Genomic DNA, 14,699 nt, shown 5'->3' with positions numbered 1-14,699 from the left:
GGTCCCTGTGGGTGGGTTGAGCCGGGAGGCTGTGCCTCGGCGAGTTGAGATGGACCCTGTGGGAAATGGAAGGGGAAACGACAGGAGGGTGGGAGGATACAAGTCCATGACTGCACGTGAAAAATGGCAACTGGATACAGAAGAAGAGAAATAAAGGGTGCAGGGATCACATGGAAACCGCCTGCTTTATGTGAGGTGCAGGACGATTTCAAGTTGGAAAGAGTCTTGCCAGGAATCAGGTCCTCTTCTCGGCAGTTTGATGTACCTGTCAGACAGCGCTGGGGGTCGGGGCTGAGCTCTCTGCATTTTTTCTGCCCATCCTGCCAAGGCTAGGAGGAGCGTTACAGGATCTGATCTGTGGTCCTGCAGGAGAGGGGTTTTCTCCCTGCCGTGTGGAAAGATCTGTCCAGTCTGGACAGTTCACGTTAGCTTCTTTATCTCTGCTTCTGGCCAAAAACCAGACACTTCTGGACTCCTCCAGAGGAGAGGAAAGGATGACACAGTTCAGTGAACGCTGCCATCCTTCTGGAAAGAAATTCCAACTCTTTTTTTCATTGATTATAGTCATGCATGTGCCATAGTCTCATTCTGTTGTCACCATTTGCCCAGATCCTCAAACCGTCTTCTTCCAAGACCACCTCTTTCCCTCTAGCTTCTTATGGCTAGTCCTTCCCCCCTTGGTTCATTCTGTTTGGGTCTTGATAATATCAGCTTGGGAAGACTTGGAAAGCCTGCTGACTTTGCAGTTAATACAGAATCGCAGGGGACATGAATGCTTCTTTTTGTTGTTGTTGTTATGGGAGACTTTCTAACCAGCATAATTTGTCTAGGTTGATCACTCTCCTTTCATCAGAGTCTGGTTATTAATTTGTAAAAAAAAAAAAAAAGGCTTTAAGTTAGTAGACTGAAGCCCTAATGTAGAAAAATGAAAGCAGTACTTTAGAAACCACATCTCTGAACGCGCCAGATGACGGTGGTTACTCTAGCATCTTTCTTCTACTCTTCCCTGTATTTTTAACATTTCCTCTTATACTAAAGAAGGAACATTCTAGAGGGCAGTCTTTATGCCATTTGCTCCTTCATTTTATTAAATGTTTACTGACTCTATTTCAGAGTTGGGGGAAGGGGTGAGTGGGGTAGGGAGAGGAGGAAAAAGAAGAATGAACTTTTATTAATGTTCACTGTAGGTCAGGAATTGTTCTAAGCACTTTAGTATATTGTCTCATTTAATCCTTACAGAGGTCATGCTAACATTCTGTAGAAGAGGACACTGAGGTTCAGAGAGTAACCTTACATGAGCAAGAGATCTCATATTTCAGTCCAGCCATCTGACTCCAGAGTCAGAGCTGTTAGCCCTTTTAAAACTGCTTGTCATTTCTGCTGGACGAAGATTTTGACTTTGATCACGATCACTGATAATGTTTTCTTCTTGTACTGTAATTTCTTCTGAAGGTTAAACACAGTAGACTGATTTATATTATGATTTGTGGAGCTTGCTTAAAACACACAGCTTTATGTCACCAAATAAATGAAGCAGAGTGTTAAAGACAATACTGTGGTCTTGATATTTAAAATGCAGGATCAGCAGCTGGTTGCAGGATAGTGGCTGTGCCAGATGTTTATTCAAATGTTGCCAAACAGGAGCCTTAGAAAGTAATTGATACAATTTTTGCTACCAACTGAAGTATTCCTTTTTATAAAAATAAAGGGGCAGTGTAAAGTGTACTGAGAAAATTGTTTTAATGAGAAAATGGGATATGGGGCTAGAAGGCAAATTCATCACATTGTTCTTCACTGTTTAATTTTTCTTCTTTTTTGAGGTTTCAGGATTAAATGTCATTTATGTTTTTACATTCTATGAGTAAGCAAATTATCAGCTCTATTTTAGTGAATCTAATTTAAAGTCTTTGCTGATCTTAGTAAGGTGTTCCTATTTTCCTAGCCAGGTATTTTTATTTTCTGCATTAAAAGTTACATTAAGAGTGTTAATGTAACTCTTGAGTTGTCCTAACTTAAAAAAAATTAATTTGGTGTGATAAAGTGTATTTCAATTACTTTTGGTTATGATGCTAGAAGAAGTTTTTCTTTTTTTAAGAAAATTAGCAAAGATATAGATTTTGGGGATGAAGTATTGGATAATATGATTTACACAGTCCACGTATAATTGTTAAAATATAAAGTCATGAAGGCTATAAAATTGCTGTTGAATACAGCTTTGGCTATATCCCATAAGTTTAGTATATAATATTCTTATTGCTGTGATCATCTCAGCAGTCTATAATTAGTATTTCGATTTCTCTTTGGCCTAGTAACTATTTTGGAGAAGTTTCTGTCTCTCCTTTTCCCCGTAGAAATTGTGAATTTTTTAAAAAAGTTGTCATTGATTTCTTACGCTATTTTGCAGTTGTCAGAGTGTCAACTCTGTAACATGTATTTTTTTCAAGTTTACTGACATTTTGTTACCTAATATAGAACAAGATCTATTTTTCATAGAAACTTGAAACAAGGAATTAAAAAAAATAACTTCTGTTATTAAATTTATATTATATTGTTTAACTCTTCTATGTTCTCATTTTTTGGTATGGTTTATTTGTCAGACTGTGATAAGTGTGCTAATGTCATCTTTCCAAAATTATGTGATTTCTTTCACTGTATTACAATAGCTTTAACTTTATGTATTTTGATATCCAACACATATCTTTACTATTGATTTTTGCCTTTTATATACATATAAGTATACATAGTTGTATATCTGTGTAAATTATACATATTCATATAAATGTATGTACATTTATATAACATATAAGTACACACTAAACACAGAATCCTCTCTCATCCCTTTTACCCTGAAATCTTTTTCCAAAATTAATATTGCCGTCTCTGCTTTTTGCTTGTTATATCACTGCCACCTTTTTCTTTTTAATCTTTTGTATCTTTTTGTTTCAGTTTGTTTTATAAACAGGATATAGAGTTTGCATTTTAACCCAAAATGAAGAGTATTTGTCTTTTTAGGAATATTGAACCACTAAGTGTATTATAATAACTGATATGTTTGCTCTTGTTTGAAACTTTTATATTTCACATGGAAGGCCCTACAGTATCAGCTTTTTACAAATAATTTACGTTGAACCGAAGTAGCGTACCATTTTTACAAATGAGTTAAAGTTTGGTGCTTTGCTTTTGACCTTGTAACTAGAGCAATGTTTGCAACCTGGTTATTCTATAGATAAGTGAACCCCAAATTGTCTACCACTGATCCTAAGGAGTGAAGCAGAGAGAGAGACAACCACAGCTGCTAACTTGCAGTTCCAGGAAGGAGCCAGCATAGACCTAAGTTAGTAAAACATCCACTTCCTGACCTAGAAACCCCCTTTGGACAGTGTTGGACTAGAGGCTGTGGAGGATGCTTCTGCTTGACCAGGTCTCAAAGGACAGGGAGGGTGCATGGGCAGCGGCACCCAGTTAGCACTTGGTCCTGTCCAAAACGTCCATAAGACATTTGGTCCATGCCCAAAAGTCCTTAATATTTGGTCCTGTCCAAAGCCATTTGTCATGGACCAAATATGCTCATGAAAGTTTTGGACAGGACCAAATGTCCTGCAAGGGTGGAGGCTACATCAATGTCATTTGGAAACTGGATTTTTTGTTTTGTTTTATTTTTGTCTGTCAGTTTATACTATGCAAGAGTCTTAGATCCCGGATCAAAAGCAGAAAGGTGAGGGATGTTGGCATTGCTGCCGAGTTAAACTGGCTCACAAAGCAAGCAGCATTCTCAGGCAATTCTAGAAAGAAGTTTTCAGATAGTACAAGCACCAGACTGTCCCTTTGGGTGACAGTTTTGGAAATTGTCACTCTCCCCTTGTGTTAAATCTTCCATCTCTTCCATGTGGAGGAGATTCATTTATGTTTGAAACTACTTATACCAAATCAAGGAGTAAATAAAGACAAGAAAGAGAATAGAAGCTTCTTGTGACAGGGGCACATCTTCAGTTTGAGGAAGTCCGTGAAGACAGAATCAGATGGAAATTGCTGATGGCAATAACTCAGCAACATGTGACTAATTACTGTAGGAAAAAGGTTTAATTTGATGATTTTTTTCCCTCCTCTTTCTTCTTTTAAAAATGAACACTTTATGGGAATTCCCTGGCGGTCCAGTGGTTAGGACTCTGCACTTTCACTGCCAGGGCCCAGGTTCAATCCCCGGTCGGAGAACTAAGATCCTGCAAGCCATGTGGTGCGGCCAAAAAAAAAAAAAGACCAAAAAATGAACAAATAAAAAACAACAACAAAACACTTTATATATCTCTCTGGCACTATGGAAGAAACAAGGCTCAGAAAACTCCAAAGTTTCTTTTCTTTTCTTTGTTTTTAATTGAAGTATAGCTGATTTACAATGTAGTATGTTTTCTTAAAATAGTATCAGTTTCTTTTGTTCTCAAGTACGTGACTACTCCGTATAACGTGACCAAAAGTAAGAAGCCTGGATTCCATCAAATCCAGCAGGATGTAGCTATATTTGTAGTGAAAATGTAAAAGCAAATTTAGTCAGCAAATTTACATGTAATTTGACTAAATGGGGTTTCAAATTTATATGTACTCAAACTGATGATTACTTGGTAAAGTCTTATTGTGCATAATACCTCTTAATGTGCCTGAATATTTAAGTGACCTTAGATTTGTTTAAAAAAAAATAAAGTGCTGTGCTGAAATAAGTATTACTTAAAATTTTTTTTTTCTCTCCTCCTCTCCTGTTAAAAATTCTGGAACTTCATTAGTAGGAGAGGGAAGGATCGGTTAAATCCTAACAGAGTGTAAGTTATTTCTGAAGGGCATGTGAATTGGTGAGTTCACATCGTTTCAATGACTGTTTGTAAGATGGATTGTAAGAATGTAAATCTGGACTGGCCAGTCTGAGGGTCAAGAGTATAATCTATTCAGCAAATGCTTTTACTTTCAAGGAGAGGGATTTAGAATATGTACAACTGTGCAAAGAGAGGGAATGTGAGTAATTTTCTCTGAGCCCTGACCCTGTGTACTCAGAACTTCTGAGGACTTAAGCATGTGGACTTGAATGAGTGAATGTAGTCCTTTGTAATATTGCCAACATGTTTAATTTTCCAAGTAGGTAGGTCATTGTGTCGACTTTGTCCTCATGCCAAAACGATTATCCAGGCATTTCAGTTAAGGTATTGCCTTCTCAAGTCACAGAAGTTGAAAATGATTACCATTTATATGCTCACCTATTTTAAAATAACTGGCATTTATATTCTAGAGGCCCGAGTACTGCAAAAAAAAAAAAACAAACAAAAAAACCCCCCAAAAAACAATTAATGTGCCACAGTTTACCATTTTACACATTCTAACATGGGGGGGAAGGAAAACTACTCAGTGCTGGTAATGTTGTGATAAATCTGGTATCTTACAAGGCGTGCTCCTTAGTTGCGGCTTGCCAGCTCTTTAGTTGTGGCATGCGAACTCTTAGTTGTGGCATGCATGTGGGATCTAGTTCCCTGACCAGGGATCGAACCCTGGCCCCCTGCATTGGGAGCGTGGAGTCTTAACCACTGCACCACCAGGGAAGTCCCAAATCTGATATCTTAATACATTGCCAGTGGTATTGTAAATTGAAAAAAAATTTTTTTGGAAAGCATCTTGGCAATATGTATCAAAAAGCCATCTAAATACTCACATACTTTCATGTAGTAATTCTAGCTTTAGGACTATAGCTAGGATAGTAATCCACAATTACAGAGCGCTATATATAGGAAGCTACTCATTACACAGTTGTTAAGAAAGACTGCAAGTAACCTAAAAAGCATGAGTAGAAAATAATTAGGTAAATATGGTTTTATATACTAGATGGAATGCTATACAGCCATTAAAATGTCTATAAAGCATAGGAAGCAACGTGGAAAAATGCTTATGATCTATAATGTTACTTGAAAGCATATGTAGTATTTCATAGCAATCCAGATCAGAAGAAAATCTCACACCAGGTGCATAGAGAAAAATGGGAAAGAATAACTTATCATTATTCTTGGTACATGGTAATTATTTTACGTAAAATATTTTATGTGAAATAATTACAATGTACTGAATAATTACTATATTTTGGGCACTGTGCCAAGTACGTTTTTTCACTTAATTTTTTTTTTTTTTTTTTTTACCATTTTTAAAGTCTTTGCTGAATTTGTTACAGTATTGCTTCTGTTTTACGTTGTGGCTTTTTGGCCACGAGCCATGTGGGATCTTAGCTCCCTGACCACGGATCGAACCTGCACCCCACTGGACCGCCAGGGAAGCCCCTCTCACTTAATTTTTTTTTTTTTTTTTCGGTACACGGGCCTCTCACTGTTGTGGCCTCTCCCGTTGCGGAGAGCAGGCTCAGTGGCCGTGGCTCACAGGCCCAGCCGCTCCGCGGCATGTGGGATCTTCCCGGACCAGGGCACGAACCCGTGTCCCCTGCATCGGCAGGCAGACTCTCAACCACTGCGCCACCAGGGAAGCCCTTTGCTTAATTTTTATAAATGACTCTCGGTGTGCCCATTTTGTGGATGAATAAACTGAGCTCATAGAGGTTGGATAACCTTGTTCAACCATATTAAGTGATAGGACCAGGTCTGGACCCAGGTCTGTGGGATCCAGAATCTGTGCTTGAAACTGGTGATTCACAAAGTTGACTGTGCATCAGAATAACCTGTGGAACTTTCAATAAATAAATTAATTAATAAGTGAATAAATACTATATGGCTTACCCCAGATCTCCTGAGTCAGAATCGCTAGTGAAACAGCCAGGAGCCTGGGTTTTTAACACATAAGGCAGGTTCTATGGTGAGTCTGTGACTAGCATTTAGGACCCTCTGCAAATTCCATTTGTTGTATTAAAAAAACACTAAATATTAATATTGTGAATATTAATAGTGGTTGTATTTGGGTAATAAGATTATGGGTGATTTTATTTTTTTCCCTCCAAAAATTTTTCAGATTTTCTTCAGTGAGAAGTGATGTTACTTTGAGTGTAAAAATTTAATGAAGAGAAAAGTTGAATAAAATATTCTATTTAAAGGGTCTCCCTTTGCGGGGGGAGTTATTATGTGCTACCTCTTTTAATACGTCCATTCTGAAGGGCATAAGTGGGAGAAATGTAATTATATCCAAAAGAGGCATAATTTTAGCAAAATTTACAAAATATATCAGTCTAATGGTGATTACAGTTAACGGCCTGTATTAAATTTGAGTTACAACACTGCTTTAGAAAATAAGACTTGGGGTATAGAATTTAAAAAATAGGTTAGATGGCATGTTAATTATATTTCAGTTAAAAAGAAAATAAATAAATTGGATAATGGAGAAAAACCACAGAGAAACTGGTCTCTTCAGCTCTTTGAACAGCAAGAGGGGAAACCACAATCACCGAATATTTTTGTTTTCAGGGAAGGGGAAAAGAGTTCTTTTTCTCATAGTTTGAGAGGAAAGGGTGTGAAATGAGATCATAATTGGAAATAATGGACTTTATTGTTAATGTGCAGCCGTGTGACCCACGTGTGGGGAGGTGAACACAGGAACTTTCAAATCAGGTCACTGCAAGTTGCCATGTTGGGTCACCCAGCAGGAGCAACAGTTCAGAGCCTGAAATAAATTAAAAGCTTTTGCACAGCAAAGGAAACCATAAACAAGACGAAAAGACAACCCTCAGAATGGGGGAAAATATTTGCAAACGAAGCAACTGACAAAGGATTAATCTCCAAAATATACAAGCAGCTCAATATCAAAAAAACAAACAACCCAATGCAAAAATGGGCAGAAGACCTAAATAGACATTTCTCCAAAGAAGATATACAGATTGCCAACAAACACATGAAAAAATGCTCAACATCACTAATCGTTAGAGAAATGCAAATCAAAACTACAATGAGGTATCACCTCACACCAGTCAGAATGGCCATCATCAAAAAATCTACAAACAATAAATGCTGGAGAGGGTGTGGAGAAAAGGGAACCCTCTTGCACTGTTGGTGGGAATGTAAATTGATACAGTCACTATGGAGAACAGTATGAAGGTTCCTTAAAAAACTGAAAATAGAATTACCGTATGACCCAGCAATCCCACTCCTGGGCATATACCCAGAGAAAACCATAATTCAAAAAGACACATGCACCCCAATGTTCATTGCAGCTCTCTTTACAATAACCAGGACATGGAAGCAACCTAAGTGTCCATCGACAGACGAATGGATGAAGAAGATGTGACATATATATACAATGGAATATTACTCAGCCATAAAAAGAAACGAAATTGAGTTATTTGCAGTGAGGTGGATGGACCTAGAGTCTGTCATACAGAGTGAAGTAAGTCAGAAAGAGGAAAACAAATACCGTATGCTAACACATATATATGAAATCTAAAAACAAAAATGGTTCTGAAGAACCTAGGGGCAGGACAGGAATAAAGACGCAGACGCAGAGAATGGACTTGAGGACACAGGGAGGGGGAGGGGTCAGCTGGGACGAAGTGAGAGAGTGGCATGGACATATATACACTACCAAATGTAAAATAGATGGCTAGTGGGAAGCAGCCACATAGCAGAGGGAGATCAGCTCGGTGCTTTGTGACCACCTGGAGGGGTGGGATAGGGAGGGTGGGAGGGAGGGAGACGCAAGAGGGAGGAGATATGGGGATATATGTATACGTATAGCTGATTCACTTTGTTATACAACAGAAACTAACACACCATTGTAAAGCAATTATACTCCAATAAGGATGTTAAAAAAAAAAAGGTGTTGCGAAGTTCCTGTTTTTTAGGAGGGCAGAGGAAATTGTCAAATTTAAACCAGTTGTATATGCATAAAAATGTTGGAAAAGTTGTATTTATATTTTTGTACATAATAGGCTACACGAAATTATCAAAAAGTTTGCTTCCATGATTGGATGCCTGGGCAGTCTTAGCCTCCAGTGTTCAACTTCAACATCTTTTTCACTTTGCAGACCTGACCAAACAATCTTCAGAATTCCTGGGTGAATTTGGAAGACAATAAATAATTTCATGAGGCGTTAGTCACGTATGGATTCACGAGTGTATGTTTTACAGAATAAAACACATATTGTGTAGCTTTTAAAAGCTGAGTAATGATGTCATTTAGCCTTAGTTATGAAAACCTTATTTAGAAAATGGTGAACTTATTTTCCCTCCGGAAAATTCACTTTTCTCCAACACACGAGATCGGATGAAACTGGAACATGTTACCAGGAATCCAATAAAGCTGTGAAAGGCTTAAATTAGGTAATCTCTTAATTGAAAAGAAAGAGAAGTTTTCATGAAAGATATTCTCTTGAAAACTGGGTTTTTACAGCCGTCAAGACTTCTTTGGAGAGGAAGTGGAGAAGAATTCCAGATGATGTCTTTGTTCAACTCTAAGACAAGTCTGAATTGCAGTTGAAGCTATCGAATTTCCAGTGTAGCCCTAGATCACTTTTGCTGTCTGCCTGAAGTCATGACAGAAGAAAAAAAGGACGGCTATCTTCTTAAGATAGGAGACCACCGACCACTACAGCTTTGAAATGGTGTCGACATCCTTGGAAGCCTGTGAGCTGAGTCAAAACAAAGAAAACCCTCTGGCTATTTTGGGTCCGGCTTAGAAAACATTGGCTTCCCAAACTGCTCAGTAATCTAAGAGAAGACCTCAGTCCTTACTAACTGGATCGTTAATTGTGTCCCGAAGAGTGTGCTAAACACCAGTGATGTACCTTGCTTGGTAAACCTTTGAATGCTGATTACAGGGTTCATCCTTTGATGGGCTATCACAGGGAAATATACTTGCCAGGTTTGTGAGTAAAAAGACATAACACCCCTGTTTTGGGAACTCCAGGGAAAAGACCAACTTCTTTGCGCATATGAACAGTTTTCATCGGGAGCATTGTGTATTTGGTAGAAAAAAATGGAAACTATGAATACACAGAAATTGATGCTTCAGGGAGTAAAGACCAACATTATACTTCACAGATTTATAGCTAATTTAAAACATTAGAACCACCTCTTTATTTTTTAAATTTGGTAACACTCTCAAGGCTTCCTGTAAGTCATTTTTGTTTGTTTGTTTTTTTGCGGTATGCAGGCCTCTCACTGTTGTGGCCTCTCTCGTTGCAGAGCACAGGCTCCGGACGCGCAGGCTCAGTGGCCATGGCTCACGGGCCCAGCCGCTCCGCGGCATGTGGGATCTTCCCGGACCGGGGCCCGAACCCGTGTCCCCTGCATCGGCAGGCGAACTCTCAACTGCTGCGCCACCAGGGAAGCCCCAGGCAATCTACTCTTGACACTGGTGGACAGTTGCATTTGTGAGCTTATTGGGGAGAGATTTTTTCTCCCTGATGTTCCTGAAAAGAGAACTCCAAGAGGAGTTTTGGAGAAGGGATTTGATTCAGGAGTCAGACATACTTTTCAGATGACTGTGGTGATCTCCTTATTTGCATTTTAAAAACAAGCAAACATGCTCTTCCTGGTATTACCTTATTTCTTTCATTCACATTTCGTCAGCTAGCCTGTTTTTTTTCCCTTTGCTTCTGACAGTGAAAAGAAGCAGCAGTACACTTGATGAAGAAATGACTCATCCTTTTGGCGAGCACACATCCTCAGTATTCTTTAAAAATAGTATGTGATGAAGGAAAAAGACTTATATTTCAAGGTTACTGTAAGTATTTTTCTTTGAAAACATTATCCCTCTGATATTTCTCATGGCTATTTTTCATTGATATATTTAATTTTGAAACTTAAAGTAAAACTAAAGGAAAGCAAGTAATTTTTATGTTTACCAAAAGGAGGCATGGTTGAGGAAGCCTGAAAAATACGGCCAGAGTAAATCACCAGCGGGAAGATACATTTCTTCCTCCATTTGACTTGCTAGCTTTAGGGCTGCAGATTTTCCCCTGCGAACGGCTCCTGGAAGAGAAAGCAGAGTGATGCTCTTAAAGGGGATGAGCGAATGTTCTAGAAAATACTTTTATAACACGGTTGGGTTTGGGAGGGCTTAGGGAATACAACTTATGGCGTGATCAGTATCAGAATTAAAGTAAAACCCTCATCGATATTAGTGGTTATAAAATGATTTTGCATAGCTCCTTCATTATTCTGTTCTTGAGGTGTGTTCTAGTCGCACAGTGAAGAAAACTCCAGATTATTTTCATTTCAATAATAAAATGGTCTGTGTCCACGATAACCTGCTTGTGCTTATGCCTCTCCCTTTCTGTTTCTCTTTTTTTTTCTTTTTCACTGTTTGTCCTCATCATGACGGTCTTACCCATAAGGAGGTCCATTACTTAGCACCCTTTCTGCCCTCTGTGGAAGGCTTTGGGATACCTGAGCAGTCCTGGTAGCTCGCTGGGCTGGTGGACATAAGCCTTTGTCAGATGATGAGCCGGGCTGTGGTGTCAAGAGCTCTGGGTGGATTAGCGTTCTCATTTCTGCTCTGAATTTAACAGCTGTGGGACTCAGACCAGTCCCTGTTCTCTTGGACTAAAAAAATACATGAAGAAAAAAAAAAATACACATGTAGCCACGTAGCCTGTTTTATGTATTTTTTTTTTTTTGGTCTGTCTGCTTATTTATACATAACAATTTATTATTAGTTTATATTGTATCTTGTATCCTGCAAAGGACTGAATGTTTCATACTTGGTCTCCAGGTAGGCTGATTGAATACCAGGCTGTTGGACGAGTGAAATTTGCCTGAATCCAATTGTGGGTTTTGAGATGTTCAAAGTAACCTTGAAACTAGACGTGAAAACAAGCCGAAGCGTTTTTTCTCTCGGAGTTCTGTTACCCCGGCCCTCCTTCCCTGATGCCAATCCAATACGCTAATCCAATATAGCGTAACGACATTATTTTGCTTTTGAATTGTACACAGAGGCTTGGCTAGAACGCTGCCTTGGCTGGGTGCCGTCGTGTAACCATATGGTACTTCACGGAATGCGGATAATGGCCTCATTTTCCTCTCTGAATAGGTGGGAACCTGTGCTAGCAGGTAGGAGAGCATTTATATAAAGCACAAGTGAAAGCATGACACCGGTGTTATTCATGCCAGAGCATCGAGGACTGCTCATCTGTTTAGAAGATTGTAATTCTCTCCCCACTACTTTCTGGGTATTTTCAGCTGTGACTCTGAAGAGAAGTGAGGGTGATCCAGACCCTGGCTTTAAAGGTCAGGGGTCGCAGCTTCACGCATTTCTGTGTTCTCTGCTTTGATGTCATAGGTGTCGGCCAGGGGCCTCTCGGGGAGGCTGGTAGGCAGGCGGGTCACCAGGGTGAGGCTGGCAGTGCCGCCCCGTCGGAGCTGCCAGGCCCTGGGCTCCTCTCAGGCCCTGCCTGGTGGGAAGGGAGGGCCCAGCTCTCTCAGGCAGCCTGCCCCCAGCACCCCTGTCCTGTCCCTGTCAAGCTGGACCCCAACTCTAGCCTCAGGGTTCTGTTAGTGAGTAGCGGGGGGCCTGGGTCTCAGAGCTGGAGGTTAAGATATTGGAGCCTACGACTCCGTGTGCGTTCCGCGGTGGCCCTTCACTCAGCGGGCACTGAAGCAGGGAAAGGTGATGGGATTTGTGTCAAGTCTCACAACCAGGGTGTCCCAGAGCCAAGGCCAGTGCCCAGGGGCACCCCGGCTTCGGCGTTGCTCTCCTCACACCCCCTTCCTTCCGGGTCCTGTCAGCCTTTCAGGCTCTGGCCTGGAGTGTCTGTCATCTGCACCCCACACACCTGCGTGCTGGCAGTGAAATGGCCCGGCAGGGTCAACCCATCACTGTGAGCCTGGACGGGACTCCTGTGCCCTTCCAGAGATGGCAGGCCCCTTTGCTGTTTAAGCGTGACCTTGAAAAAAGCTGTTTTTTACTGGACCCCAGCTATATGGTAGATGCTGAAGTGGCCCATGTGTATCCATTAACATATTTAATTTCCACAGAAACTCAATGAGTTTCTTCTTCTTTTCTCCATTTTACAAGAGGCTGAAATTCAGACAGGGTACATGTCTTACCTGATGTCAGATAGGTAGAGGGGGCAGTGCTGAGGCTTCTGCCCAGTTGTGCCAGCCTCCACAGGGCCTCCCTGGGGCATCCTTCTTCCCACACACTCCCCTGCTTCTGCCCAGCCCACTGTGGTTCCCCTGGAAATTTAATTACGATAATCTAGTAGGGGTCCCCTTTCTTGTTAAAATGACCATCAGAAAGCCACAGCTGTCCAGAAGGAGATCGTCAAAGGCAAACTGTGCAATGAAAGGCTTTCCTTCCCACCAGCCTCTGCTATTCCTTTTTCCTGCCCAATCATGTTGTCAGATGTTTGGCCCGCAAGAGGCTACAGCAAAGCGCATGGTCATAGTTCCCAACCCAGTGCCCACAGGTATCATCTTATGCTCCCGAGTCCATCTGGTGGACGGTTTCAGCAGGGCTGAAAACTTGCCTGATGGGCAGAACTTCAATTCCTGTGATTACTAGGGCTTTTCCTACAGTTTTCCTGGGCTCTTTCCATCTGCACCCCTAGACTGTAAATGAAGGTTTTGTTCTTCAGCACATTTGAAATATTGTAAAGGGTGGTGTACACTGTACATTAAAAACGGTGTAACAACAATACAACTTTGTCCTTCAAATGCAGCCTCGGGCCTCCATCTTTTCCCCAGATACGCAGACGTGTATAACCCTGTATTTTGTAAACCCGGCTGCCACGCTTTCCAGGAGAAGTGGGTTTTAGCTGTGAGGAGACAGCAAGCGTTCAAATAATTTGACGGTTTTAAGTTACAGTTTCATTGAGCTTCATCCCATAAACTGTCACCTAGTTGAAAATTATTTGGGATTAAAATAATCCTGTAATAAATTCAGACTGGCCAGAATGGGAGAATTTAAGCAGGGATACCTCCCTATTAAGCTTTACTTTTTTTTTCTGGGTCATAAAACTAATAAAATATTCTCACCACCTCCCAATGTTCCCCACGTTTTAATATAAATTATTTCTCACCTACATTCTACTTTCCTTTAAGCCAATTTTATTTTCCTAGGCCACGGGCCTTGGGTAATTTCCTTAGATAAATGTCAGTTACCTCTGATATGAAAAAGCATGCTAGAGAGAGTTCAATGGAGCCGCCAGCCATCTCAGTAAACTTGCACAGCTCTCAGATAAACAACCACAAAAATATTATTGTGTGATCGTTTAAAAAAAAAAAAAGACAACCCAAAAAACAAAAAAACCTTACTTCTTGACAAACTGGTTAACAAAAGCTCTATTTATTTGACTTGTGGGATAAACTCCAGAAGGAAGCAAAGAGAAAAATGTACATTTCATGAAAACAACAGTATGTTAACTGACGGAGCATTTTGTGCTTATCATGTGATACATGGATACCAGGCACCGTAGGAGAAACAAAGACATCATGCGTTTGACCCCAGCTCCCCTGGGGTTTCTGGCTTCACTGGGAACATGTGGAAGAGTAGACTGCCGGGTGGTGAAGGGTTAAAGCTTATGCAAGCTCCCTGGGTTCCTGGACAGGGATAGGTCAGTGCAGCCAGTCTGTGTTCCTACCCTGGACCAAGTGTGGAGCCCCGAGTTGGCTTTCTTCCTGGCCTGCGCAAGCGGAGTGTCCTCCATCTCCCCTCCCTCCCACATGGCCTTGAGCTTGGGGACGGTGGAGAAACATGGTGGATAATCCTTGGCTCTTAGAGACCAAGGAGGCTGC

The 14,699-nt window shown here is 40.7% G+C and overlaps 1 protein-coding gene across 1 annotated transcript in view; it reads left to right on the top strand.

Moving 5' to 3' along the window:
• The window catches only part of LOC132417747 (uncharacterized), a 53,326-nt gene extending 41,249 nt beyond the window's left edge, over positions 1–12,077 (top strand). Inside the window, exons 4-5 of the mRNA XM_060001519.1 lie at positions 10,566–10,686; positions 11,677–12,077. Of these exons, the coding sequence (XP_059857502.1) occupies positions 10,566–10,654 (89 nt within the window). The 3' untranslated portion in view covers positions 10,655–10,686; positions 11,677–12,077. The remainder of the gene's footprint in view (positions 1–10,565; positions 10,687–11,676) is intronic.
• Positions 12,078–14,699: the final 2,622 nt, after the last annotated feature.

The sequence above is a fragment of the Delphinus delphis genome, chromosome 21 (genome assembly GCF_949987515.2).
Source record: "Delphinus delphis chromosome 21, mDelDel1.2, whole genome shotgun sequence".
Classification (NCBI taxonomy): domain Eukaryota; kingdom Metazoa; phylum Chordata; class Mammalia; order Artiodactyla; family Delphinidae; genus Delphinus; species Delphinus delphis.
The sequence above is the reverse complement of the archived record's forward strand: the minus strand, read 5'-3'. Positions and strand labels throughout refer to the sequence as shown.